The sequence below is a fragment of the Cavia porcellus genome, unplaced genomic scaffold, assembly GCF_034190915.1.
Source record: "Cavia porcellus strain 051 isolate PalLab524CR breed Dunkin Hartley unplaced genomic scaffold, mCavPor4.1 scaffold_11, whole genome shotgun sequence".
NCBI classification, from domain to species: Eukaryota; Metazoa; Chordata; class Mammalia; order Rodentia; family Caviidae; genus Cavia; species Cavia porcellus.
Window position 1 is genome coordinate 71,252,557 of NW_026947494.1, and position 26,876 is coordinate 71,279,432.

A 26,876-nucleotide genomic window follows, 5' to 3' on the forward strand; every position below is an offset into this window, starting at 1 on the left:
TTGCAGTCCTATCCTGGTCCAAGTCTAGAGAGCGAAGACTTTAACATCCCCCCCATCACACCTCCTTCCCTCCCCGACCACTCGCTGGTGCACCTGAACGAGGTCGAACCTGGGTACCACTCTCTGTGCCACCCCATGAACCACAATGGCCTGCTACCGTTTCACCCCCAAAACATGGACCTACCGGAAATCACAGTCTCCAACATGCTGGGCCAAGAGGGAAGCCTGCTTTCCAGCTCCATGTCTGTGGTAAGCATCTGCTCAGCTCCCTGTGGCCGGGAGTGGCAGACAAAGCAAAGGCAAGGCGTTGTGTAACGTGGGGCTTTTACACCACGATGATAGCGTTCGGAAACAGTGGAGAGGTGTGTACCCTTGGAAAATATTCTCCACACATTCTTTAAATGTGTAAAGCAGCTTTCCACATTTTACTTAAAGCAAAAATCAGTGAATTGTGTGGTCACTCATGTTTGGAACCCAGAGCACTAAACAGCAGGCAGATAAAAGGTAACCCTAAGTGACACTGCCTCCCCTCTTGTATAGGATCCCTCTCCGCAGATAAGATCCCCACCGTTTCTGCACAGAAACTACTGTCAATCTTGATTTGCCTGCTGTTTTCCACTTTCAAATTCCACAAATTTATATCTTAGGAAAGCAAGAAGACAGTTTTTACCTCTGTATTGGAGGTATAGTTCTTGTGATCAAAATTCATCTCTGTTAAGGTGTTTCAGTCTAATGGGACATTTTGTACCTCTGTTATTAACACATGAGACTTCACTGGGGACTTAGCTCAGTGGTTCAAGCACTTGCCTAGTAAACATAAGGCAGTGAGTTCGATCCTCGGTACCAAAAAAAAAAAAAAATCTGTATCATAAAAGATGAATTTTGTACATTTAGTGGAAATGTTAGCCACTCAGAAAACTAGCAAAAAGTCAGATTCTCAGGCCCTACCTAGAGAGCCCAAGGGGTCTGCATTTTTAATGAGCGTTCTATAACTGACTTATTGGAAGACTGGCTTATTGTAAATACTTTCCTTCTGATTTTATGTTACCTTAATACTTAATAATTTATTTGTCTGTATTCCAAGAGTGAAAAACATACATATCTGTAGCAAGTAGCGTAGGGCAGAGCTTCTAGCTCATACATAGAATTCTCTTCCCAGGTTAACAGTGACTTTTAATTAGTGCTATTTGATTTTCAGAATTCAGTCACTTTAAAGTCAAATTCTGTTTATTTTCGTCACTGAATGGTGCTGCTATGGTCACAGTGAACAATAACTCGTTTATATTTCATTGTTCCTCATTTCTTAAAAAAATATCAAAATATCACTTACCTAAGTCATTTGGCGACAGATCTTTAATTGCAGTGCTCAGAAGGGGAATTGGGCAGACAGAAGAAGACTTCTGTATAGATGTGGCATATATGTGTTTATCGTGATTTCATAAAATAGAAGAAGCGTGGATTTTTTCCCCCACAGATGTGCCAGATGTGTAAGGCTGGAAGATGCTGGGCTGCAGCGTATCCCACAGGCCGTCTCCTCCTTAGAGCTGCTCTCCACACCAGTCCCCTCCTCCAGTCAGTTTCCAACTCTTGCTTTAATAGGGTTCCTGCTCCTGGAAAGGAGAAGGAGCCAGTCAGTGGAGAAAGTGTCGGTTCATCTCTTGGTGGAGGGGATGGGGGTTGGGGTGCGAGTTTAAATCCCCAAAGCCTTTTCCTTTATAAAGTGGACCTGCCTGTTACTCTCCTTAGCGTTTGTGGGCATCTTTACAAATCTCAGCTTGTGACAATTCCTCCTCCCTCACTGGCACTGTCGGGACTGGGCAGGCCACTTTCTAGGCTCTTTCCCCGTTGAGCCTTCCTGTCTCCATATCAGAAGCTTCAGTTCATGAAATTTCTTTGTGCTCCAAACCCTATTGTCCAAACAGGACTTTGAGTATGTATTTGTCACCTCAGCAGTGCTTCTCTTGGAACTTTTAGCTCTTTTTAAGGCAGAAGCGAGACACATCTCCATCTGGGTCTAAAACTTAGCCTCCGAGCTAAAGGAGTGAAGCACTAGCTTACCGTTCGTTCTAGCTGTGAAGGTGAGTCTGAGGTTTCTTCATAGAGTGCTAGGCCTACCCAGAGCTCTCAAACCACATCCTGGAAGCTGGTGTGTGCTTTGCCCACTGACAGTGCTGTTCCTTGCACTTCATATGATAAGCAGAATGCTGCTCCAGCCATCAGCAGTGTTAGGCAAGACGTGGATAAGCTTCATCTTGCCCATAGGACTGGGTGTGATGCCAGAGCTGCTGGTAACCTGTGCTTTCCAGTAACAACACTGTCTGGCTGTTGAGTGGTGTCACTGAACAGCAGATTTTTTATTTCATTTAAGTACTTGACACATAGGTAGCTACTTGGGCCTGCTAGCTATGTTGGACAGTATTTCGTGTAAGTAATGATGTTACCTGTGGCATTAATTCTGTGTTAGACCTATTTTTTAAGCCAGCATGATTTTGGGGAAAGTAGAATTGGAAATTCAACATGATTCCCTGTTGCAAGGCTTGGGTCCCTAGATACACTCTCCAGTCACAATAGAAATCTTCCTAAGTGGGGGGAAACAGAGGCTATCTTCGGTCTCCCAGGCCTTTGAGATACAAAGAGCTTTAAGCTCCCGGTTTGAACCATTAGGTGAGCAGAATGTCATTCCTTAGCATGTAGGTAGCATGGCATAAAATTTTCAATTGTTTTATTTTTTAAATTTATTAGTATGTTTGGGGCTGGGGGTTTAGCTCAGCGGCATAAGCGCCTGCCTTGAAAGCAGGCAGTCGTGAGTTCGATCCCTGGTACCGGTAAAAAGGAAAAAGACCAAAAAAAAAAAAAAAAATTTATTAGTATGTTTGTGGCACATAGTAATTATATTACGCTTGGATATTTGAGACACGTATCCGTATCAAATCTGAATCGTTCTGACCTCCCTTCCCCTCCCTTCTCATATCTAGAGTCTGCCTCCTATTTCCTATCATAGCGCTTTAATTTTGCTCTTTACATTATTTGTATTTTGTGTTTCTCATATTAGAGAATCATGCAATATTTAATATTCTGTGACTGATTTACTTTACCAATTATTATAGTTTCAAGATCATCCATTTCCTAACAAATGACTCAGATTTATCCTTCTTTATGACTGCGTTGTACTGCATTGTGTATGTATGCCATATTTTTAATCAGTTCTGTGTGGATGAGCTATAGACCGCTTCCATGATGTTACTGTTGGTAAGCTGTGCTGCTGTACACATGGCGTGTTTATAACAATGTAAAACGATGCCTTTCATTTTGGGGGGAAGATACCCAGGAGAGGTATAGCTGGATCAAATGCAATTTCTATGTTTAGTTTTTAAAGGATCTCTGTATTGATTTCCAAGTGTTGTGTCCCCTAGCAGTGTAGAAGGATGCTGTTTCCCCATCCACGCCAGCATTTACTGTTTCTTGAGGCTTGATTAATTGCCATTCTTACTGGAGTAAGGTGGAATCTTAGTGTTATTTTGTTTTGCATTCTAAAAGCAAAGTTGTTCACATATTTATTGTTATTTGTATTTCTTTGGAGAACTATCCATTGATTTCATTTGCTCATTTTTTTTACTTGGGCCTTTTATTTTGGAGGATCTAATATTTTTATTTATTTGTATACCCTAAATATTAGTCCTATGTCTGAGGAGTAACTGGCAACGTTTTTCCCCATTCGTAGGTTGTATCTCTTCATCAGATAGTTGCTTCCTATGTTGTCAGAAACTTTTAATTTGATATACTCGCATTTGTTGATTCTTCACATTATTTCTTGTGCATCTGAGGTTTTGTTCAGAAACTCTTTACCTATTCTATCTTCCAGATTTATTTTTCTGTTTTTATCTAGGTCTTTGATCCATGGTCATTCGATTTCACTACAGAAAAAGAGATATGGATCACGATTCATTCTTCTGCTTGTGGATAACTGGTCTTTCCAACACTTTTGTTAAAAAAATACCTTTCTTTTAATGTGTATTTTTAGTCCCCTTGTCAAAAATCAGATGGCATTGTTTCTGTATTCTCTATTTTATTCCATTAGCCATGTGTCTGGTTTTTGTGTAGTATCATTCCATTTTTCCTGCTGTAGCCTTGCAGTATAACTTGAATTCTGGAGTTGTGATGCCTCCTGCCTTGCTCTTGTTGTGGAGATTTGCTTTGATTATGCTGGGTATCTTTTGATTCCATATAAGTTTTGGAATTATTTCTCCTAGTTCTGTAAAAAATGCTATTTTTTTCTTCTTCTTGAGATTTCTTTAGACCTGTGTGCCAGTTTGGTCATATAGATATTTTACAGATATTTCAACATATTTCCTCATGTCCTTCTTAGTGTCTTTTTGCAAAGCAGTATAATTTTAGATATGTAAGTCTTTCACTTCTTTAGGTAGGTTGATTCCTCGATATTAAATTATATTTGACACTGCTGTGAACGGGACTGTTTTTCTGATTTCTCAGTGAGTTCTTTATTTCTGTGTACAAACAGTATAGATTTTCATGTGTTTATTTTGCACAGGGTCACTTATCTGAGTGTATTAGTCATAAGAGTCTTCCACTGAAGAGTCCTCTAGGATCTTTTATGAAAACGGGCATGTCATCTGCAAATACAGTTACTTTGATTTTATTTTTCTTGCCTAGTTGCACTGGATTACTTTTGAGTACTATACTGAAGAGTCATAGTGAGAATAGACAACTTAGTCTCACTTCTGATTTTAGTGACAATGTTTCAGTTTTTCCCCATCTAGTATAATTTCAGCACTGGGTTTGGAAGTGGCTTTTATGATTTTAAATCAAGGTCTATGAACCAATTTTCTTCAAGGATTTTAATCATGGATGGATGTTGGATTTTTTTCGAAAGCTTTCTTTGCATCTATTGAAAGAATCATGTGATTTTTATCCATACTTCAGTTTATGTGATGTATAACATTTATTGATTTATAAACATTGAATTATCCTTGCATCCCTGGGATGAAACTGACTTCCCCATGGTGCATGATTTTTTTAATGATTTGTTGTATTCCATTTGAAAAGTATCTTGATGGTTTTTAAATCTGTGTTTATTAAGGAAATTGCTCTTTATTTTTTATTTAGGAATTTCCTTTTTTTCTTAAGTCCTTTCCTGGTTTCTATATCAGGGAAATGTTAGCTTCAAGAAATGAGTTTTTTAGGGTCCCTCCTCTTTCAATTGTGTAGAAGAGTTGGTATAAGTATTGGCATTCGCTCTCACCTGAAGCTCTTATAAAATTCAGTGGTGAGTTCATTGGGCCCTCCATTTTTCTTAATTGGTAGGATTTTTATTGCAACCTCAGTTTCATTGTTTATTATTGGGCCATTCAGAGTTTTTATATCTTCTTGGTTCAGTTTTGGTAATTTATTTCTGTCTAAGAATCTACCCATTTCTTCTGGACTCTCCAATTTGTTGGAACACAAGTTTTCAAGTACAAATAAGATTGAGAGGACACTGTAATTCTGTGTTTTTATAACTACCCAGATTGCTTTTTTCGCTTCTCTGTTTCTTTGTTATTTCTTCTGATCCTTTATTTTCCTTTCACCTAGAATATATGACCCGTCTCTATATGTTAAACTGAGATTAAGAATTAGCCCTTCAATCAAAGTAGTATGTTCCATGGGCAAGTCAAGGCAACTCTCACTAAAATTGTGTGTAGCGGATTTTATTTATTTTATTTTATTCGTTAATTAATGAGTGTTTCACAGTGTTGAGGAATGGAACCCAGATCTTTGCACATGCTGGGTGGATACCCTATCACTAAGGTACACTCTCTGCCTGACCTGTGTTTGGAAGGGTTCAAATAATTGATTGAGATGTGGCTACTATCCTTTAAGATATTAGAAACACAGAGAAAACATTAATAGTTATGAAAGTTAGAGAAAAACGTGAAGCATTAGAGACCAAAAGAAGCTCTGAATTCACTTGTATTGATCATGACTTTAGTAACAGTTCTTAATTGGAGGCAATTATGGTAATGTATCTAGTTTGTGTACATAATTTAGGAAAAGGTGGTGCTGCAGTCGGAGCGGTAAGGATGGTTATGACTTGGATAAACAGAGAGGAAAAAAAAGGCATGATGGAGAGCTTTGAGAAATCAGCTCAGTGTGTTAAGTTGGAAAATTTGATCAAAGGCTCGGAAGACCAGTCAAAGTGATGTGGACTTCATGAGGACGGACTGTAGGGAATCATTGATAGAACTTGAGGCGCTCAAGGCAAAGCACATGAAAGAAGGGCTGCAGAGAAACGTTAGGATTTTGAATAGACACTGGCAGGAAGAGACTGGCAGTGTGGGCAGCCCAGGAGCCTGTCGTCCCAACCTGGGTAAAAAGTGTTGAGGAGCCGTACCAGGGTGGTGACAGCTGGAACAGACAGATGAGGCCCTGGGCTGAGGTCTCACATGTGGATCAAACATGAGCAGACTTCTATATCTCCATGTTACTGATTTAAAAACACTAAGGGATCATTTTCTTTGAAAATGATTCTGAGTGCAAAATTTCTTCATCACACTGCCTTAAAAAGACTTAAGTCTTTCCTGACAGCTCTGCTGATGTCTAATATGAACACAACCAACTACTGAAATTTACCAAGTATGAGCATGTATCACATTATCTTATACTACTCCGTTAATAAGTATAATGTGGTTTCCATTAAAATAAATTTACATAACCAAACAATTTATGATTTTGCCAGTTCTGTGCTTTGTTGTTAGTGTTGCAGTGCTGAGACCCAGCACCTTGCACACACTGGCTCCTCCACTGGCTGTCCACCCAGTCTTCGTTGCCAGCTGTTGAAACGCATTTACAGATACAGACAATTTGGGTTAGCAGTGACCACATAGGAGAGTAGTGGGTACGGAAATAAGATGTTGGCATAGTCCACCTAGAAATTACACTGTCCTCTGAGGTCTTTTCAAGGTCACCTACAATACAGAACAACTAAGAAGTCTAACACTTGTAGATTCCACATAAGGAATTTGCTGTTGACTATGAAATCCTCTGAGACTAATCACACTGGGAAGATTTGTATGTGGGAGCAGCTATGTCTAGTGGTATTTTCCAACAGCTTCTTGCTGTTAGGATTATCATTGTATCCTTGATAGTATTTTAACGCTATAAAATTTTAGTGTTTGAATGGATCATAGAGATGAAAATATTTTAGCTTTTTTTTAGTTATTGTACATAGGTTAGATGCTATAGTGATGCATAGCATATGTCTATTATTATGTTATATGTGTTACTGTTTAGTATGCTATTATACAAGATATACTCTTTAGTGACATTTTATTTTAAAGGTAAATTTTCTTTCTTGTATTTATGTTTGTTTTTTACACCCAGGGGCAACATAGGTGATGAGGGCCACTGATTGGAAATGTTTCTTACAAATGTCTGATATGTTAGATATGAAAAACATTTAGCCTGTAATTCAAAATCAGTATCTGAATGAATTCCTAGCATCCAGGTGTTACAAGTGAAAAAATAGAGGGGTTCAGCATGGCTAACTGATTACTTAAGGCCTCAGCCAGTAAATACGCAAGCTTAGTAACCCTTACTTCACTGGATTTAAAGGAATTTGAAAAATTGTTTAGACCACTGTCAATATAGAAAGTATTACATGAGTGTTGGTGAAATAAAGCAGAGAAACAAGCCTGTGTAATGCTTTTGCAGATGTTAAAATTCTGAGAGAAAAAGATTTTTTCCAGTCATTTATACTTTAATCCTCAGTCTTCACATCTGTCAAAAAACAGGGCAGTAAGCTTGTTATTTAATAAGATCTTTACTTTTCATCGAATGTACTCGTATACCTCAATGATTAAAAGTAACATCTTTGAGCCAGACTGCCTCAGTCCAAATCCCGATGTGCTGCTTAACTGCTGTGTGACTGTGAGCAGCTTACAGAATTTTTCTGTGCCTCAGTTTTCTCATCTCTGAAATGGGTATCGCTGACTGTGGTGGCACTCACCTGTCGTGGCAGCTATTCGGGACACTGAGACAGGATGTTGCTTGTATCCAGGAATTTGAGGCTACCCTAGGTGATATAATGAGACATCTCTCTTTAAAAATAAGTTAAAATGATACAATAAAATATTTAATTCTTTAGTGTAATAAGTATTACAGAAGTAGCATCGTTAATGCAGTGCTTGGCACACAGTACTTGTCAGTTCTATTCAATAAGAACAAGTTTTTGATTAAAAAACTCCCAGACCGGGATACCTGTGTTCTCTTCTGAAATTTACCACAGATATATATACTGCGTGTACAACACACAGAGTGAAAGTCTTCCTTCCCAAACTTCCCAGAATTTTGCATATTCTTACCCTGGCTTGGGATTCCTAATGCAATAATCGGTTAATAAAATAGCTGAGTATACACAACTAACTCTATTAGTTCTTGGAAAAGAACAGTTAATACCCACACAGTTAGATCAGTTTGCATGTCTGTATCTGGTAATCTAAGCAACTCTTTTGAAGTTAACAATATGCCATATTACAACCATTGTTAAATTCCTATCATCTTGTTTTGAGAGGGTATGGTGCTATTGTGTTGAGTTTTGTAGTTGTTATCTGTGTGTCTCTTGTTTTTTGTTTTTCTTCTCTGTGCTTTTTTTCTCTTTAAAATAAAAAAATAAATAAGATAAAATATCCATTTAAAAAAGTCCAGCAATAAGTTAGATTTCTGGCACTGTAACAAATATTCCATTTTCTTTAATTCTCTCTATTCCAAAAACAGCTCATAAACCAGGGTAGAATTTCTATCAGTGCACACCGCTGAATAAGTGCCAATTAGTTCTTATTCTCCGGGTCCAAGTTCAACAGTCATTCATGACCCAGTATGCAATGGTTCCAGCTCCCAAAATTCTCTGGAGTTATTTTGGTAGCGGGTAATTCACTCGTCTGTACCTTTCTGAGAGTGGAGTCTGGGTAGAAAAGCACAGGAATAAGAGCAGCTGGTGAGTGGATAAGTCCTGGGTCAGTCAGGCGTGCTGCCCATCCCCGCAGAGCCAAACTTGCCTGGTGGATCCAAACTCAGCCCGCTGCAGTTGGGACAGGCCAGGAATCAGTAGCGCGGTGTTAACTTGTGTCTAACCATTTTTGCCTTGCTTGTAAAACTTCTCTTTACCAAAATATTCTCTCCCTAGAAGGCAGACCAGGGTAAGACTGGCTGCTGTCTACAGCGCCCTTCCGAGCAGTCACTTCCCGGCTAGACCTGCCGTGTTAATTACTTAGCTTCGCTTGCTGTTACTTTGGCCTTCTCTGTTCTGATGGTCCCCACTCAAAGCCTAATCGGCTGTGAAGATTTTGAACTTATTGAATAGATCATTTCTTTAGAGGGAGAAAATGTTATTCCATCTTCAAAAAGTAAATGAGGTTGCTTCATATGGATGGATGGGGTTTTCATGTTGTTTTAAAAAAAACTAGAAAACTATTTGAGAGAAAATGCCCCTATTAAATATTCATGGCCTAAGAAAAATCCTTTGATTCCTACAAACCGAAATCAAGAGCCTCTCTTCTTTTTCTTCCCACTCTGGTACATTCACTGCTGGGTTTAATCATGGATTGGTGGAAGGCAAAATGCAACCTTGTATAAAGTCATCCAAGCTTCTCTGCCTGGCCTATATGTGGCTATTGCTTGTTCTTTGTGCATTCTTTGTGCAGTCAACAGAAGCTCTTTCATACAAAGAAAAACCGTGCAAAGTTTTAGAATGGCCTCATAGAAAGGCTTCATTTAGAACCTGGGCTTTCTGTAGAGTGTGGTTCCTAATGACACATTATGGAAAATGTACAATGGAAAAGCAACAAAGGAGATTTCAATTTCTTTGAATGCTTCAAATTTCTAGTTCTGGAGTTTAAAATGGAAAAAAGATGTTAAAAGGCAATAAAATTGGGGGTTTATTTCCCAAATGCCTTCTTTTTTCCAAGCAACAAAAGCAAGCATAATGTATATACTCAAATTTATTGTAAATTTTAGCATTCAGTCATGGAACACTTTGCATTCAAAGGCCGCCGTACAACTGTTTTGACAACCATTGCTTCAGTAGGTGCCATGCAGGACTCATGAAACGGAAGGAGGAGTGTTCCTCCGGGCCCACAGGGAGCGCCCGGCATCAAGGAAGTCAGGGTAGAGCAGCGTGAATTTCTAATATGTTGCCATTATGGAAAGGACCACTGGCATTTTGAATAATGCAGCTTTCAAAGCCAAGCAGAAAATGTGATTACAGACAATTCCATTGCTGTTTTTAAAATAAATATTTTCAAAATCTCGAGGTATTTCATTTCATGTAATGCATACAGTCTGTAACAGTGGAGGAGAGGTAAAGAAAGATCTTCTGGGATGCGATGGAGCTGATGATTCCAGCCCCATTTAGATACAGAATAATAGAAGCGTTAGCTCAAAATGGGATGGATGGCACACGGGCCTGCTTGATTGTTTAAAAATGTAGGAAAAGGGCAATAAAAAGAAATAATCTTGCCTATTTTGACAGAAGAAAAAGGATGAAAAATAATTATTTAGAATTCTGCCATAATTCATCCAACACATAGCAATTACATGTTACAATTTGTCTCACAAATTATCCTTTTTCACAGATTGCAGACTACAAGAACAATCTGTAAACCACTTCATTGCAGTGGAAAACTGGCCATTTTTGGTTTCATTTTGACCATATACAGTAAATGACTTTTTTTTTTTTTTTACAATTTCCCAATAAAGCAAAAAAATAAATGTTGCTTGTAGTTAATTGTGAAGCCTTTTTTCCCCTCAAAGCAGACTATTTTGAATGTGGTATTGATACACAGTTCTGTGGACTCATACATTAATGCCTCAGGGCTATCTTTTAGTGTTACAATAAAATTTTATTCCAGACTAGGGTTCTCCTTAACAGTGTTCAGGAAAGAAGTCAGTCTGAAAATATCACTTGTCCTTTGTATAATCAAACTCAAGATTCCCTTGTAGGTAGGGCTTATTTTTTTTTTCTTCAGTCCTAGAGATCATATTAATGTGTGCTTTGCTCCAACAGGGTAGAAGTTAACAAAAATGTAGAGTTAGTTTAATGATACATAGGAAGCAAACTGGAAATTACTCTGTCCAGTCTCTGCAGCTGAGGCAGGAGTAAACCTAAACCATTTAAGATAAGTGGTTTTCAAAGAGCCAAAATTCCACAACTTTCTTTAGTAGCCTGTTTGTGTTTAATTAACCTTGTAACATTAAGTTAAATTGCAGTAGAGATTTAGATTTCCTCCAGGAAGTTCCTTATTAAATTTAAATCAAAATCTCTTACTGCAATTTCAGCCTACTCTGTCTGCTTTTGAATAGTTGGAGAACAGTTGATTTCAAGTATCTGACATTTATTAGGTAAATCCTGAAGTTTTGTTTTACCTGGATCCGATAACCCCAATTCCTTTTGGCTTTCCTCAAAGGTCATCATTTTTCAACTTTTAAATCAAATTAGCTTCTTTTGCAAAAGTTATAACCTTAAGGAATGTTAACCACAATGAATGACAGAATTCGAGACTGTGATTGCAGATTAATTTCCAAATGTTTCGAATTATTCTCTGCCCCCTCCTTGATGTTTCATGACAGGGTCTGTAACATTATTGACTCCTGATTATGTTAATTTTAAGTCGTTGATCACTCTTAGCGTGTACCACGGCGTTGGTCTCTAGCCAGAAATTCCTCATCTTGTACTTGTATAACTCATTTCATGTCCCAAGTGGAAAATCTGCGAAGGCCATTGTGAGGTTGCTCTTTAAGGGATCCTTTCTTCTGGATGGCAAATAGTCTCTAGCAAACAGAGAGAGGAAAAAGGACGTATATACAGATGATTGTCTTGGAACTCACAGAATCTAGGTGTGCCTAAAGTAAAGAATTTTCAGGCCCTAGAAGTGAACTTTGCAGCCTTGAAATTGTTAGTAAAATGTTTCCTGGAGTGTGGAGGGTGAAGTTTGGGCCAACAACACAACTTGGATGAAAAATAAAGAGATGGCAAAAGAAAGAAACTGTAGATGAAAACAAAACCCTAGAATAGGAGGTTAGCTAATTGGTAGGGCATGTGCTTAGAAACTAGAGACCCTAGACTCAGTTTCCAGAACAGTGAGTGAATGAATGCCACTTAAAAGAAAAAGCAGCTTATTTGGGCTCCCATAGTTTGACTGGCTTCCAGGCAGGGAGGGGTGATGGACGGTCTGGCAGAGGAAGGCTGCTCACGTTGCGTGGTCAGGAAGCAGCGTGCAGAGGGAGGAGCCAGGGAGGCCACGCCCCAGTGGGGCCACCTCTTCTGATCAGGGCCCACATTGTAACTAGCATGTCAGCCACAGAGGATCCCCCGGTCCAGTCTGCTTCCCAAAGCTCTGTGTGTCGGTGTACAAGGCCTTTGGGAGGCAATTCCAGTATAAACCATAACATTTGGTTTCTTCACTCATGCCATGGTGCAGAAATTACTGACCCGGAGGAGCACACAGGCCACTGAAGGGCTCCGCAACTATCCCTGAGCCAGTGTTTGCATGGACTCGCTGGTCTCCACTGGAACTTCCAGTAGGGTAATCAGACAACCAGGGACTGTGACAGCTCTTTGCATTGATTTACATCTGATGAGAGTTTATTTTCTTAATTACAAAATAATTCTAACTTGGAGTTGCCATTTGTATGGTTTTTTTCAAGTAGATTAACTTTAAGGGTTGCATTACAAACTTATCTTTTCGTGGACTGATGAGGGAATCTGTTTAAAACACCTTTCTAGAGAACAGAGAGTCTTATTCTGAAACTCCACTGCCTTCCTCGCTCTTTACTGATGCTTATCTAGAGCAGGGAATGTTTTAAGAGCAGGTTTTGGTTTTGTATTGCATTTTCTTTTTTCACTTTGGCGGGGTTGTTTATTTTGTTTATTTGATTTTGGTCTAATTTGAAAGTTCCAGGTTTCCTTATGTGGACAAACATTACTTAAGGGCCAGTGATAGATAATATTTATCATTTGATATTGGCCACATCCACACTTTTATCTGCTACCAATATTTCACACTTCATAGGAAAAAAGGTCCAAAGTATTCCAGAGTTTTGAGGGTTGTTTTGCTTTGTTTTGTTTTGATATTGGGAATTAAACTCAAGACTCTCCAGAGTTTTTGACCCTTTGCTCAAATCATTAAAATATTAGTTTGACTTTCATTTTTTAGGTAAGTTAAAATGTCACGAATTTCATACTCATCTAGGGAAGAGACCATTTTTTCTTCACTTGAGAAACAGCTAACATTTCAGCAGGGCATGGTAACACATGCGAGTAATTTTAGCACTCAGAAGGCTGAGCCGGGAGGGCCACCAGGCTCAGGGTCAAACAGCTACATAGCAAGTTCAAGATCAGCCTGAACTACATAGGGAAACCTTGCCTCAAAACAAACAAACAAAACTCCAAAAAAGTAACATTTCAGTAAACATGTAATCACAAAATTGATAGTTAAACTTCTCTGAATTTAATGACCTGTAAATATTCCCCAGGGAAACAGATGCACTAATTGACAGAAGAGATGAGTCTCCTCTTTTGAAGTTAAGGTAGCATTTCTAGTTTTGATAGGCAAGAAATTTTTTTTAAAGCGTGTTACATTTGAAAAGCATTATTCTTCAACATTTAGGACGCCTTATTTTTTATCACAATCTTGATTATCTTTAATAAAAGTTATCCAACCCTGAGTACATATTATACTGAGATTTTTCATATCATTATATGCACAGTATACTTAATCACATTTCCTGCTAAAATGCAGAAATAACTGGTTTTACCAAGTTGAGATAAGACCTTCCTTCACACAGTGTGAAACTCACGACTGCTATTGATAAAATGAAATTCTCTGCAGTTCTAAAAATGTGGGTTATTGTTAAAACCACTACATTGTTAAGACTATCAAAAGACAAAAATACTAGCAATTTGAAACATTTTTATTTTGATACATGCATATAGTGCTTGAAAAATTAACAGGGAAGGACTCATCTGCCTTCTGGGACCGTGGCTACCCTTGGCCATGCTCCAAGGGAGGAGACCAACAGCGGGACATTTGGTTGACAGCTGTTGTGTCGTGAGCAGTATGGTTTTGTCTGTCAGGTGGATTTTGCTTTCTCCAAAGCAACCTCATAGGAGTTCTGGGAACACTTACACTCACTTACTGGGTACTTGCCCTAGCCAGGCGTTACAGTTGGGATCTCCCGTGTCTCCCGAGGTCCTGTAAGTAAAAGGCTTAGTCCTGAGCTTCTGGCATTCGGAGTTAATGGAATGTTGAGCAGATAGAAGTAGATCATCATTGATGTGTCCCTGAAGGGAGTATTGGGACCTCTACCCTTCATGTTTTCCTGTTTACTTCCTTTGCCATGTGCTTTCACTGTGATCTTCTGCCACAACACAGGGCAGCACAGCAAGGCCAGATGACCGCAGCTGAACCCTTTGAAACCGTGAGCAAAATGAGTCTTTTCTCCTTTCAACTGATTTATCTCAGGTACTGTTACCGTGACAGCAAAGCTGAGCCCAGACCCTGGGCCAGATGTGTGCCCACAATTGCGTCCTTCTTCCCTGTCGTCACACCAGGGGGTGGGTGGGTAATTATTTTCTTACCCAGTGTGGCATTCACACGTGGAGAGCTGGTGGACAGTGGACCAGGGAGCGCTGCTTATCTCCTCTGCAGTTCTGGTGAGTCAGAGGTTGTGCTGCACACTCGGGAGGAGCTTGGGAAGCGTGTGCTGAAATCTTCAGTTCAGTCTTTCTCCTGATCCTCTGGTGCCCAACCGATGGTGGACAAGCTTGACACTGTGGCTGCTTCAGGGGACCTTGTCACCCAGCCAACGTTCATAGTTCTGCCTTTTTAAAAAAGTAACAGGCTTTATTTTTACATTATGGAAGTAATAATCAGAAAAAGAGTAAAGGAAAAGAGAGATCCAATATTTCAATGAGCAAAACGTGCACTCAGAGTTCTGGCTGGATTATTTTGACAAATCACTTGATCTCTCTGACCCTGATTTCCTTAACTGTAAAAGAATGGTGGAGAGGATGACAACTGGACTTCTTCTATTGCCTTGTGATTGTGGGGATGAAGACACAGAATTAGCGTTTCTGGTACTTAAGAGCACAGGTGCTTTCTCTGGCTGCCATCTTGAATACATTAGCATCCCAACCAATGATGACATTCTCATGCTTATCAAGTCCAGGTCAACCTAGGGGCTCACAGGGTCTGCCCCAGCAGGGTCTCCCTGGGGTGGATCTGCCAGAGGCCTGAAGTCAAGCAAAGGGCTTTTATACATAGACCAACTGGCTCCTTCAGCAGTGGGAAAGGAGGCATCATCTTACTGATTCAGCATGGTCAGTGCACCCCAAAATGGCAGAACAGAGTCAGGTGGTGTTAAACTATAGAAAACAGTCCCTTAAAAGTAGTATGACAGAGAGATCCTCCTCGGGACACAAAATAAAAGATATCATTAACATGCAGACATGCTGGAAGCTCAGGTGTGTATTCTGTGTAGAATACTAAGATCAAGGCTATCTGGGGGCCAAGCTTAACATCAGAGTTTCGAGTGTCCCCAAAGGCCAGGTGCTGAAGGCTTGGATCCCAGTATATGGGACTGTGTGGAGATGGTGGAACCTGATAGAGGTGAGGTCTAGTGGAAGAAAGTGTCATCCTGAGATAATTTGTCACAGTGATGCGAAGCTGAGTAATATGGTTTCCAGAGTTTCAGTGATCATGCAGTGATTAGAAATGGGAGCTGGCACAGGACCCAGCTGTGTCCCACCTGTAAGAGGGGAGAAACATGGTATTTTCCCTCCTGGTGTTAATGACAGTAAAAGAGTAAGCACAAGAAAGGCACCTGTGATGGATTTCTATACATGGCAAGTTATAAACAATAGATAAATGGTGATTTCTCTTGAATGTACTTGATTTTAATTTATTCAGAAAAGGACTTACAGAAGCTGAATTTCACTGATGTAATTGTAGAGTGATGTTTCTTATCCGTGTTCACTGAAAAGTTTGGCCTTTTAAAATGAGATAATAGATTCAAATACTCTAAAGTTGAAAAACAGGATTCCTAAACATAGGGTTTGGATTAAAAATCAATTTTCCTCTAACTTAGCACTAAGAGCTTTGACATTAATGGTGAGAGACAGGCAGTGACCAGGTGGGCCAGTGGTGCGGGCCATGGCTTGGAGCAGAGGCTTCTGCGTGTAAAATCTAGGGAGAAGCTTCTCACAAGGGAAGAACGCTACCATAAGTAAGGAGCAGAGCTTAATCCTCATGCGTTTGCAGAGCGCTCTGTAATTATCACATAAAAGCACAATGAAGAGTGGGATTATCCCAGTACACAGGGGAAGCAAAAAGGAAAAACAGTGACTGTAATGCACATTTTCCCAGTAAGGCCAGGAAAAAAGACTTGATCCTTCCTGGGCATTCTATCTATGTTGAGAGAAATATGCTACTAATGAAAAAATAGCAAACACCTTGGAGCGATGAACACACGTAACTCTGAGCCCTGGGTCACAGAAGGATTTCCTCAGGCACCTGATGGCGTCTGCACAGTGAACAGGGTGTAGTGGCTTCTCCCTTTCCGTGTGTTGGATAAGCACCTTCCTGAACCCAAGGCTGCACCATGCAGAGGAAGGAAGGCAGGATGTTGGCCACAGGGCTCTCGGGATGAGTTGTAAAGAAGATGTAGCTCAAGCAAAAAAATGTTTGACCGGAGAAAGAGATCAGGCTGATGTCCACATGAAAGCAAATGCATGTTTGAACACAGAATAATTTTGGTGATTTTCTCTTTAATAATCTGAATAAGTATGCCAATAATCTTTCTGGCAGTTATCAGAGTTTCATTTCAAACTGTCCCTATTTCTGCTTATTATAAAAATACAGAGATGAGGACAACCATAGTACACACTGTACAACTTTGATTCTCCCCTTCTTACAGCTTTGGAAATTTCACATTCATGGAAAATTACAAAATTACTCAAATGTCAAAAATTCATATTTACCTAAAATAGATGCTTGAGGCAGAAAAGATTTCAATACCTACAAGTTATAATTATGTATACCATCTCCGCTTTGTAGGCACAGCTTGAATTTCTGCTGTTATGGGCCTTGGCTTTTTGGTTGGGTTATTTATTAAAAGAATTTCACTTTAGAGTTTTATGGAATCTGAGAGATTCCAAAACTGAACCCGTTTTTCTTCTGGTGTTGCATTCATGGACAAGGACTTTGAGTTTTAGAATAGTTAAGTGTTTGAGCTATTACCATGTCCTTAATATTGCTCTATAGTAATGTACCATTTAGACCAGTGCAGCTTTGAGAGGGGTTATCTCTACTCTTACAGGAGTCATAGGTTAGACCTCTACTGTATGTGGGCGTGTATTATTTATAACTGAGTATAAAACAGATACCTGGTAAGAGGAATAAAGCTAGGACTGTCCTGAGGGAACTTAAACTAAGTCCCAGTAACTATGTATGTGACACAGCGCTTGATGGTAGAGACGTGAAAAGTTAATATGGGAATAGCTCCTTCCCTCGTCTCATAAAACAAATGAGGTAGCTACTCAAAAGGTCAAGCAACCATTCAAAGCATAATACGATAGCAGTTGTAAAATGATATGAGGAATCATTAATAATGAGGATTCCTAATTAATAGAGATAGTCTTAGAAAAAGATCCCAAAGTCACGTTTGATTATTGATGAGAAGTGGAGAAGCTGTTTTTGGCATGAGTTTCACAGAGTTTTCAATGAAATGAGTGTCCCTCGACTCCCTGCTCAACCCAGAAACCTGGGACTCTTTCCTGAGTCCCCTCTTTCCCTTGCTCCAGTGTCACTTTAAGAGCAAGTCTGGACCCATCTGCCTCCAGGCTCGACCCAAAGCACCGTCTTTCTTTTGGATTAAGGTTGGGCATCCTGCTGGCCTCCTCTCCCAGCTCTCATCCCTCCACAGCCGTTCCTCATCGCAGGGTCAGTGTGATTTTTAGCACACACTACTGACCTCCTCTCATTACACCTGGGATGAAAGAGAAAAACCAAACCTCTGAGACCTTTTGGAACATAGCATTCAGGCTCTTCGATGGTCCCTGACTTTCTTTCACACCGTTCTGTGCCTGACCAAGCCACAGCCACATTGGCTGGGTTTCCCACCTCCCCCAGGAGCTTTGTGTTCCCTCTCCCCTCTGTGGGGAACACTCATACCTCGGATCTTCACCTTCAGTTCAGAGCTCAAATGTCCTATCTCAGAAACACTGGCCTAAGGTGCACTCTGCCCCTGCCGCTGCTCATCATGGCACTGTTTTCTGAAATGAGGCAGCGCTATAATGCACACATGCTAAGAAAAAATGTGTACATGTTGTACCCAACTGTGGGAGAATTGTCTCTCTTTGAAGTGATGTAGTTTACTTAATGCGGTGACGTTTGCCTCTCACTGCTAGAACAGAAGTTTTCTGAGAAGAAAGATGTCTTACTCTGCTGTGTCCCCCGCAGCCAGGAGAGATATCACGATGGTATGGCTATATTTGTTGAATGACACATAGATATATATTTGAGTGTTGTAGCTATGATACTTTAATGAAGTCCTTAAGAATTGAAAGATTGTGTGCACATTAATGCTTTTTATTTTGTTCCCGAGGATTAAACTCATGACCTCACACTTACCAGACAAGTGCTAGAATCACTGAGCTAAATCACCAGCCACACGTCCTATCTTAATACAACACAAATTCCATGGAATCAGGCAGAAAGCTGTCCTGGGCAGATTGGAGACATTACTCAGCTCACAGTTGCAGGCTGTACTGCACCTTCAGGGGGCTCCAAGGTAAGAAATGTGGTAAAAGATCATGGTGGAAGAAAGCCACTCATCTCCTAGCATCTGGGAAGCAGGAAGAGGAGGCAAAGCCTAAAAGCAGGCCAAGGGCATATGCCCCAAGGTTGTGCCCCATGACCCACTTCCTGCAAATGGGCCCTACCTCTTAATCATCTATTCAGCAATGAACTCATCAGACAGTTAACTCATCCGGAGGGTAGTGCTGTACACGCATCGCCTCTCTTCGGGAGTCCTTAGTTCCGCCAAGTTGACAATAAGCTTATCTGGAACACGCATATGCCACACGCACACTGTAACCCTGCAAGTGTGCTGACTGCTCAATTAAAGTGCGTTTTCCCCTCATTCATCCCTTCCTCTCTGCCCCTCCTTTTAGACTTCCATCATGGGATGTAAAATTAGCAAAGCATAAAGTCAGGACAATTCCAAAAAGAGCACACAAATGTAATTGAGGCACCAGAGAAATTGCTTATAAGTCATATGAATTATCCCATTGTTAATTTATACTTATGTGATCCCTTCATTTAGAGGGGTCCTAAAGTACGCATGTTATTCCTAGTTCTTATGCTTTAGATTATGTCAGGCTGTAGCATTTTGTAACCGGCAGACACAAAAAATTAGGGACCAAGACAAACAGTTTTTCTGCCTCAAAGTGTCTGATGATAGTGCTTCATGATAGTAAAATCTGAGACTGTTTAGATAATGTAACATTATTAAAAATAAAACCTCGGGGCTGGGGATTTAGCTCAGCGGCTTAAGCACCTGCCTTGCAAGCAGGTGGTGATGAGTTCGATCCCCGGTACCAGAAAAAATAAAAATAAAAATAAAACCCCACACAAATGATTTGGATTCCAACAATCTTTGGAAGAACAAACAGTATGGTAAAATATATCTAATAATAGTTTGAAGACTGAAAATAGCTTTTTTCAGACATTTTTAGGAATCTAAGAAGCATTTTTAAAATGTTTTAATGACCATTTAAAAAACAGTTCTAAAATTTTTAAGTAGGTTTTGGTGAGTTCTGGTAGACTAGCTGCTAGTTTGTGTATTTACAAAATGTCTAGAGAAGTTTGGAAAAGAGTTTGGGACATTTTCTCCCCATTCTGCCTGTTGTAATCTAGTGGAGGAGTTGGGGCTCTTTGTGTAACCCAAGGCACAGCCCCCCTGGACTTTCCAGCGGTATTTTGAGTGTGTCTAGAAGATCATGATAAAATTTAACTTTCTGGCCCTTAATACCAATTGCATTCTGATGTTGTTTTTTGGTTAAAACAGTCTTTAAATTTTGGTAACAGTTTGGGCTTGGGAAATTGTCAGATGCATTTATGCCTTAGTGATGTGTTTATGCAATTTGTACCCTTATAGTTTGAGATATCTACCAAGTAATGGAAGTTAATGGGACTTCATGCGATTTGATTTTTCTTTTGTCCTTAATGTCAGTAGATCTATAACAAAATTTCATAAATAATTGTTATGCTTTTAATTTTTTTAATTTTAATTTAAAACTAAATATAGCTAGCACTTCAAATAATGAGTGTTTCAAGTTCTATGCTGGTTTTCCTTTTGACATTCTGCATGTGTAACCCTACAGTAAATGGCCTTCATGATTCTCTTTCATTTGTTGACTGTTTGTTTCTTCACAAGGCAGGATATGTCTGATAAAGATACACACACACACACACACTCAGTCAGTCTTAATAAGCATACGTGAGCTTTTTCACAATTCCTAGAGCTATTATAGAGGTTAAGAAGGTAACTTCTCACATAGGTGGTATCTACCTGTCTGTCTGGATCAAGTCTTCGTAACTTTGACATTGTTGACATTTTGGGCTAAATAGTTCACTTGGGGGAGGAGACACTGTCTTCTGCCTTGCTGTATGTCAGTCACAGCCCTAGTCTCTACCACTGCGACTCTCTGTTTGTGACAACCATAAAGTCCCCAAACATTGTCACAAGTCTTCTGGGGAGCAAAATGCCTCAGAATGAAAACCACTTCTATAGGGAGACAACTTCAGCCAGTGTGGAGTACGTCATGATTGGAGACTGCCCGACTCTTCTCTCAGAGGCCCTGTGAGAGCAAATGCACTTCTCCTGATGTGTAGTTTTAGTCTCTCAGGGACAGTCATGGAATCAAGAGATTTGAGTGAAAATTATGTGGCTCACTAAGCAAAACTTTCATTTTGTAACCAACCACATCGCAGAGATGTTAGGGATTATCGAAGTTTATATGGTTACTGCAGGTGAGACTAGACCAACTCCTCCTATGTGATGGGTTTTTCCCAGGATGCTTCATTGCTTCTGGACGCAGGAGGCATTGGTAGTGACAGCCCAGTGCTTAAGGTGACAGCCTTCACCGCTTTCCTCGAGGAACCATTTTGACCAACACCACTTAAGCCAGTTTCTAGGATTTAGTCAACCAAAGAATGAGGCCAGGTGGGCCTCCTGCCTCTGCCCCTGTCTGCACTCCACTGAGGACACATTTACCTCAGTTTCTCCAGTCTTTATCATTCCGATAGCCAGGACATGATTTCTATTTCTCATGAAAAGCAGCTAAGTGACAAGTAACTGTTCAAACCAGCAATTGCTAAACTCTGATTTTAGTGAGTATAAGTGGCTCCTTTTTGCAAGCATCTAGCAACCCAGCAATACATAGTTGTGACACTTTTGAGCAGAGCTTTGTGAAGGCTCTTGTCCTTTTTATATAGATAATAAGATAGCTAACACTTGCCATTTTTATTATACATCTACTAGCTTCAAGGAAAGGGTGATACTTTTCTTGTTTTTTTAAAAAATGAAAATTTATGTACTAAGGAAGTGATGCATAAATTAATAGCAACTATTAGATGACTTTCCTCTGACACCGTAAGTAAAGCACTAAGATGGTGATGAAGAAGAGAACAGAAAGTGGCAAACAAGACTTTCCCAAAAGCACACCTGAAAATAGAATGCCCCATGAACACCACCAGAGCCTGTGATTTGAAATGCACATGATTTCCTATATTAACAACAACAACAACAAAAAAATACAGTGAAAGCAGTACAGGTAAAGATATGTAGGAAGCGAAGCAAAGCAAAGGCATTTCAGCTTCATTGCAGTTAAATGGACCGAGGGGAGAGATAACATGTAAGGCAGGAACCAAGAGCCGGACCTCACCAAGCCCGGGGTCAGCGGATGTGGTGAGTGAGGGAGGGCTGGATGAGAGCCCTTCACAGAGCCTGAAGAGCCATGAAGCAGGGGGACAGTGGATGCTTACAATCTGAGTAGCTGTATCGGTGATAAGTTACCGTCTTTTCTCCTGTTGTACATGGACTTCACATATGGGTAGAGGGCTCTGTTGTAGATGACATGGTGACAGAAGCACATTGGGAAGGCAGGAAGGCCAGCATAACCTTGTATGCGTGGAGACAAGGGCAGGATGCATTCTTTTGGCGCTAGTAGCCTGGTGGTGATGTAGGAAAAGTGAGGCCTTGTTTTCCCATGCCGTGGCCCCCAGGGTGTAGAAACTGAGTTCATTCAGATGCTTTGGGCTGCTCCAAAGCAGGTGCCCATCTCAGTGGGCAATCCCAGCATCGCCTGGAAACCTGTTACACTTTTGCTCTTGGCCCTATCTCCGTGCTTAATGAATCAGAAATGCTGGTTTGGGGGATCTCCAGGCCATTTTGGCTGCATGATCCAGTTTGAGAGCCACTGTTCTGGAATAACTTAATGTGATACAGAAAAATTCTATCTAGTTAAAAAAAGAAATAAAATATAACTAGCTCATCTTAAGAAAGACAGTAATTATGGAAAGGGTATGTGCAGAGAATCATAGGCAGAGTTAGATGTAGTCTTAATTTAAGGTATGAACTACTTCTAGTGAGTAAAATTAATTAAATCTTGTTTAGTGACTGTAGCATATTTCCTTATGCCTCTAAGAGAGACTAAACCGTCTATTTAAAGTTTGATTTTTAAGTCCATGAAATGACTAAGTTAAGGTGCATCACATTTCTTTGATTTGAAACCATGAATTCATCAAACTTAAGAAACGGTAAGAGCTCATAGAGATAAACAGGACCAAGTCCTATAACTAGAAAATTATTTTAAAATCTAAGTTAGCTCCAAAAAGGAAACATTGTGCAGTTCCAAAACACATTTTCATTTTTGCTGAACCTTGAGTTACACTGAAATGTAACTGAACTTGAGTTTTATATATATTCTTCCATTTTTTCTGCTCAGAGATGACTCGGTGATCTTACACCGAAATTCAGAGTAATTCACCTCAGTTTCCCTGTCAGTGTTTAATCAGTCATGAGCAATATAAAATCACCAATGAAGGCTTGTCTACAATTTAATACTTTATGAAATTGTACAGTTTCTGACTTTGGTGCTGATATCACTAAAATACAGTAAATGTTTAAGTACATACATATATATGTATATATATGTACAAATATATTTATACTATAAGAGAATAGCATACACCTAAAAGAAAATCTAAAATAGAACTGGATATTTCTGATTGTATTTCAATATTCCATTCCAAGTATCGTCTGTGAACATTTATAGTGATATTTCCAGGTAGAGATGCAAGGTATTAAATTAAATACTTATCCTTGTCCCAAACTGAGGGTAACACACTTAAAATAGCCCCTTTCCACTTTCTGAAAGAAGTGATTCAAATGGCTCACTCTTTATTAAACCATGAAGTAAATTTCCAAGCAATTTGGAAGACATCCAAGAGGTGGTACAATTTGATGCTGAAAAGGAAAAAGGCCATAAAATATATTATAAGGAGGAATGCTTCTCTGAAGAAAAGAAGAGAATTGGGAAGGATCTTACCAACCAGTCCAGTATAGCAATGTGGTTTTATTGCACCCATATGCTGAGCAATTAGAGCCACTTAAGAGGGTGAAGACACGCTCTCTGAGGCTCTCCTGCCTCCTTTACTGTGTTACCTGCCGGAAACACGGTCTGCTCCCGTGATCATTTTGAAAACTTGAGATTCAAAAGAACTTAAGAGATATATGAGGGCCTTTTCAAACCTGGGAGATTATTAAGTTCTTGCTAAAGAGTAGCTTCCGATACAGCAAGTCAAGGGAGGGGCCTCAGAGCTGAAGCCTGAATTGCTGGGCCAGGATCCATATTTTGAGTAGAAAATAAATCATTCTGTTAATCCTAGGTGATCTAAGTGGTCTTCAGGAGGCGGTGATGAACTGGGTACTACCTCGAGGCCATTTGACCTAATTGTTCTAGCCTGGGGACCAAAGATGAATGGTTTGCAAAATTATCCATGTTTATCCTGATGCTCACAATATAGCTATACTCTAAAGCCCACAAAGTTGTATGTTTTCTGTGATCCTGAAATGCTCACTAACCCCAGACCTACTAGTTTTTAAAAAGGGAAGGCACTCAATGTCATCCTGTTAGTGAGAAATTCTAGGATACAAATGAAGAAAAAGGAGAGAAAGCTGTAGGCAGTTTTCAACTTTATATAAGCAAACATATTGTAGAAAATAGAGCTGCCTTTGCCTTGGGCAGGCTGCCTTGGTCTGAAGTAATTTTTGTCCCTAGAGACAGATTGAGGCCAGAGAACTTCTCATAAACTGGTAGAGAAAATGATCAGATTAATTCATTTAGTAAATGCATATTGTCTTCTGTGTTCTGGTGCTAGACATGGGCATTCCAGTGATACTACATCCCATGCAATCAGTATCAGATAAGACCCCCAAATTAGCACATAGTGACCACTGCTTTAGAAGGGACACTGACAAATTGTATAGGGAACACAGGAGAAGGTGATCATGATTCTGCTAGCGGCCTCCAGGAAAGGCTTTTAAGAGACATTCAAACATAAGCTTTGCAGTATTTGGAGGAAGTGACCCAGTGGTACAAGGAGAGCAAGCTTGCAAGGCAGGGGGAGCAGCATGGTCAGAGAAAAGCAGTGGTGACAGCAGCATGCATGGGAGACGCGAGATTGGCGTGAAGGTGCAGAGTGCACGACAGAAAGGAGGCAGGTGGCCGCGAGGGGCCCAGCTAAAGGCCTCTGTGCCAGTGTAGGAGTGCTGTGCCATCCCACACATAAAAGTTTGGAGGTGACGCCCTCAGATCTCCACCAGGCTATCACTGTGCACCCTATGGTGAGGAATTCTAGATTATAAACTTGCCTTTTATTTGATGTCTCATCTCAATTTATCAGGTCAAAATTGTGCATGAATTTGAAGACTCCTAACAGATGTGAAAATCAGAAAGTTAAATTCAGATTAGTTGCTTCGTATAAACTTTCCTTTTTAAAAAGCTATTTAATTGACACATACTTGTATGTATTTATGGAGTGCAGTTTGATACCTTAATACATACACAAGATATGCTCAAAGATATGACGAATGTGTAATACAAAATTAGAGTAAAAGACACATTGCCCTTAAACTGCTTTAAAATACTTCCGTATAATTTGAGCATGTTTATCCCATCATTTCTGCCACTTTTTGAGGCACTTCTGGAAACCCTCCTTTGTATCTCTAAGTATACCGTCATGGCGGCCTCAGTGTCCTAAAATCACTCTAACATTTACCTTTCATAGTCATTTTGACTTTGGGGAGGAGCCGGGAGTCCCGTGGTGCCAGACTGGTAATGAGGTGGATAAGACACTGCGTAATGCTTTCATTTGATAGAAATGGTCCCAGCTACTTTGAATCATCAGACAGCCATGAAAGCACAACGGAAGACACGCAGAAAAGAAGACTTCCAGAGCTACTTCAGAATGTGGCCAGAACAATGGGATAAATGTATTTAGTAAAAGGGCAATAGTTTAAGGAAAATTAATGGTAATGTGTCTTTTACTATAGCACATTTTTTCAAAATTTAAACATCATTTGTAATGAGAATCATACATCATCATACACACTGTGTAATAACCAAAGTAGAACATTTAGGATTCCCATCACTTTACACATTTATCATTCAGTTGTGGCAAGAGCATTTATACTTTTCTCTCCTAGATATTTTGAAATGCTCAGTGCAGTGCTGTTAACAGCTGTCACTGTACTATGTACGAGAACACCAGGACTCATTTCTCCTTTCTAGCTGTAACTTTGTCTCTCACAGAAAGGCTGTCCTTCTTTTTCTCTCCCCTGTATTTTCCTTAGCTTCTGTAAACAATATTCTGCTTTCTACTTTCATGAGATCAACTGTAAGCATTTAGTTTATACCTGCAAGAGTTGTCACTGGTTTTATTTTATGTTGCTATTAAATACTCCAACCTGAAATAATCACATGGTCTATCTATGATGTCACTGATTCTGGGCTGGGTGTTCAGACATCAGAAACATCATTTAAGCCCTGGTCCTAAATATTATGGGTGCTGCCTTCATGGCTGAAAACAATATTCCTGGTACTCTTTTGAGCTAGTTTTCTTGATTACTAAAACTAAAATCCTGTAATTGTAACACCTAGAATGAGCAGACTATTAAACATTACTAATCATGAATGTCTACACAAATATACAGACCAGATTAGCAAGTCTTTCACTTAAATGGACCCTTAGTGGACCAGAGGGAAAGCATGTGTGGTCTAGTATAGTTTGACTGCTTGACATTTCCGTGGGATGCATGGCAAAGTGGACAACCCCAAAAGAATGAAGCCACTGAGTACCTTAAAAGGAAGTGGGTAAAGAAAATGACACAAGTTTTAGGGTAAAAGGAAACCAGAGAAATACATCCCGGTTAACCAGTCTTTTTCCTGTTGAGTTCTAGCAGCTTGATGCAACTGGTATTTGTAAAACGCTAGACCTTGGATCTCAGAGTAGTATTATGAAAATGACTTACGTTTTCGTTGTTAAATAGTGAAGGAATCTCATGACATCCAAGACAATCAGAGACTATTCCCAGAGCATCTCCAAACTGTTGGTTTTACTCATAATCTCATGCCAAGACAGAGAGGGACATAAGCAAATATTTTTGTATTTTGAAAAGGATGTTTTATTTTTTAACATCTTGAAGAAAAGAAAGCAAACAAGTCTGGCTAATGCCTTTTTTAAAGAGAGAATATGTTTTTC

At 39.8% G+C, this 26,876-nt stretch overlaps 1 protein-coding gene across 2 annotated transcripts in view; it reads left to right on the forward strand.

Annotated features, from left to right (window-relative positions):
- Tox (thymocyte selection associated high mobility group box) overlaps positions 1-26,876 on the forward strand; it is a 296,483-nt gene that overhangs the window by 174,131 nt on the left and 95,476 nt on the right. For both annotated transcript variants that reach the window (XM_063258463.1, XM_003464395.5), the window contains exon 3: positions 7-249. In XM_063258463.1, the coding sequence (XP_063114533.1) occupies positions 7-249 (243 nt within the window). The remainder of the gene's footprint in view (positions 1-6; positions 250-26,876) is intronic.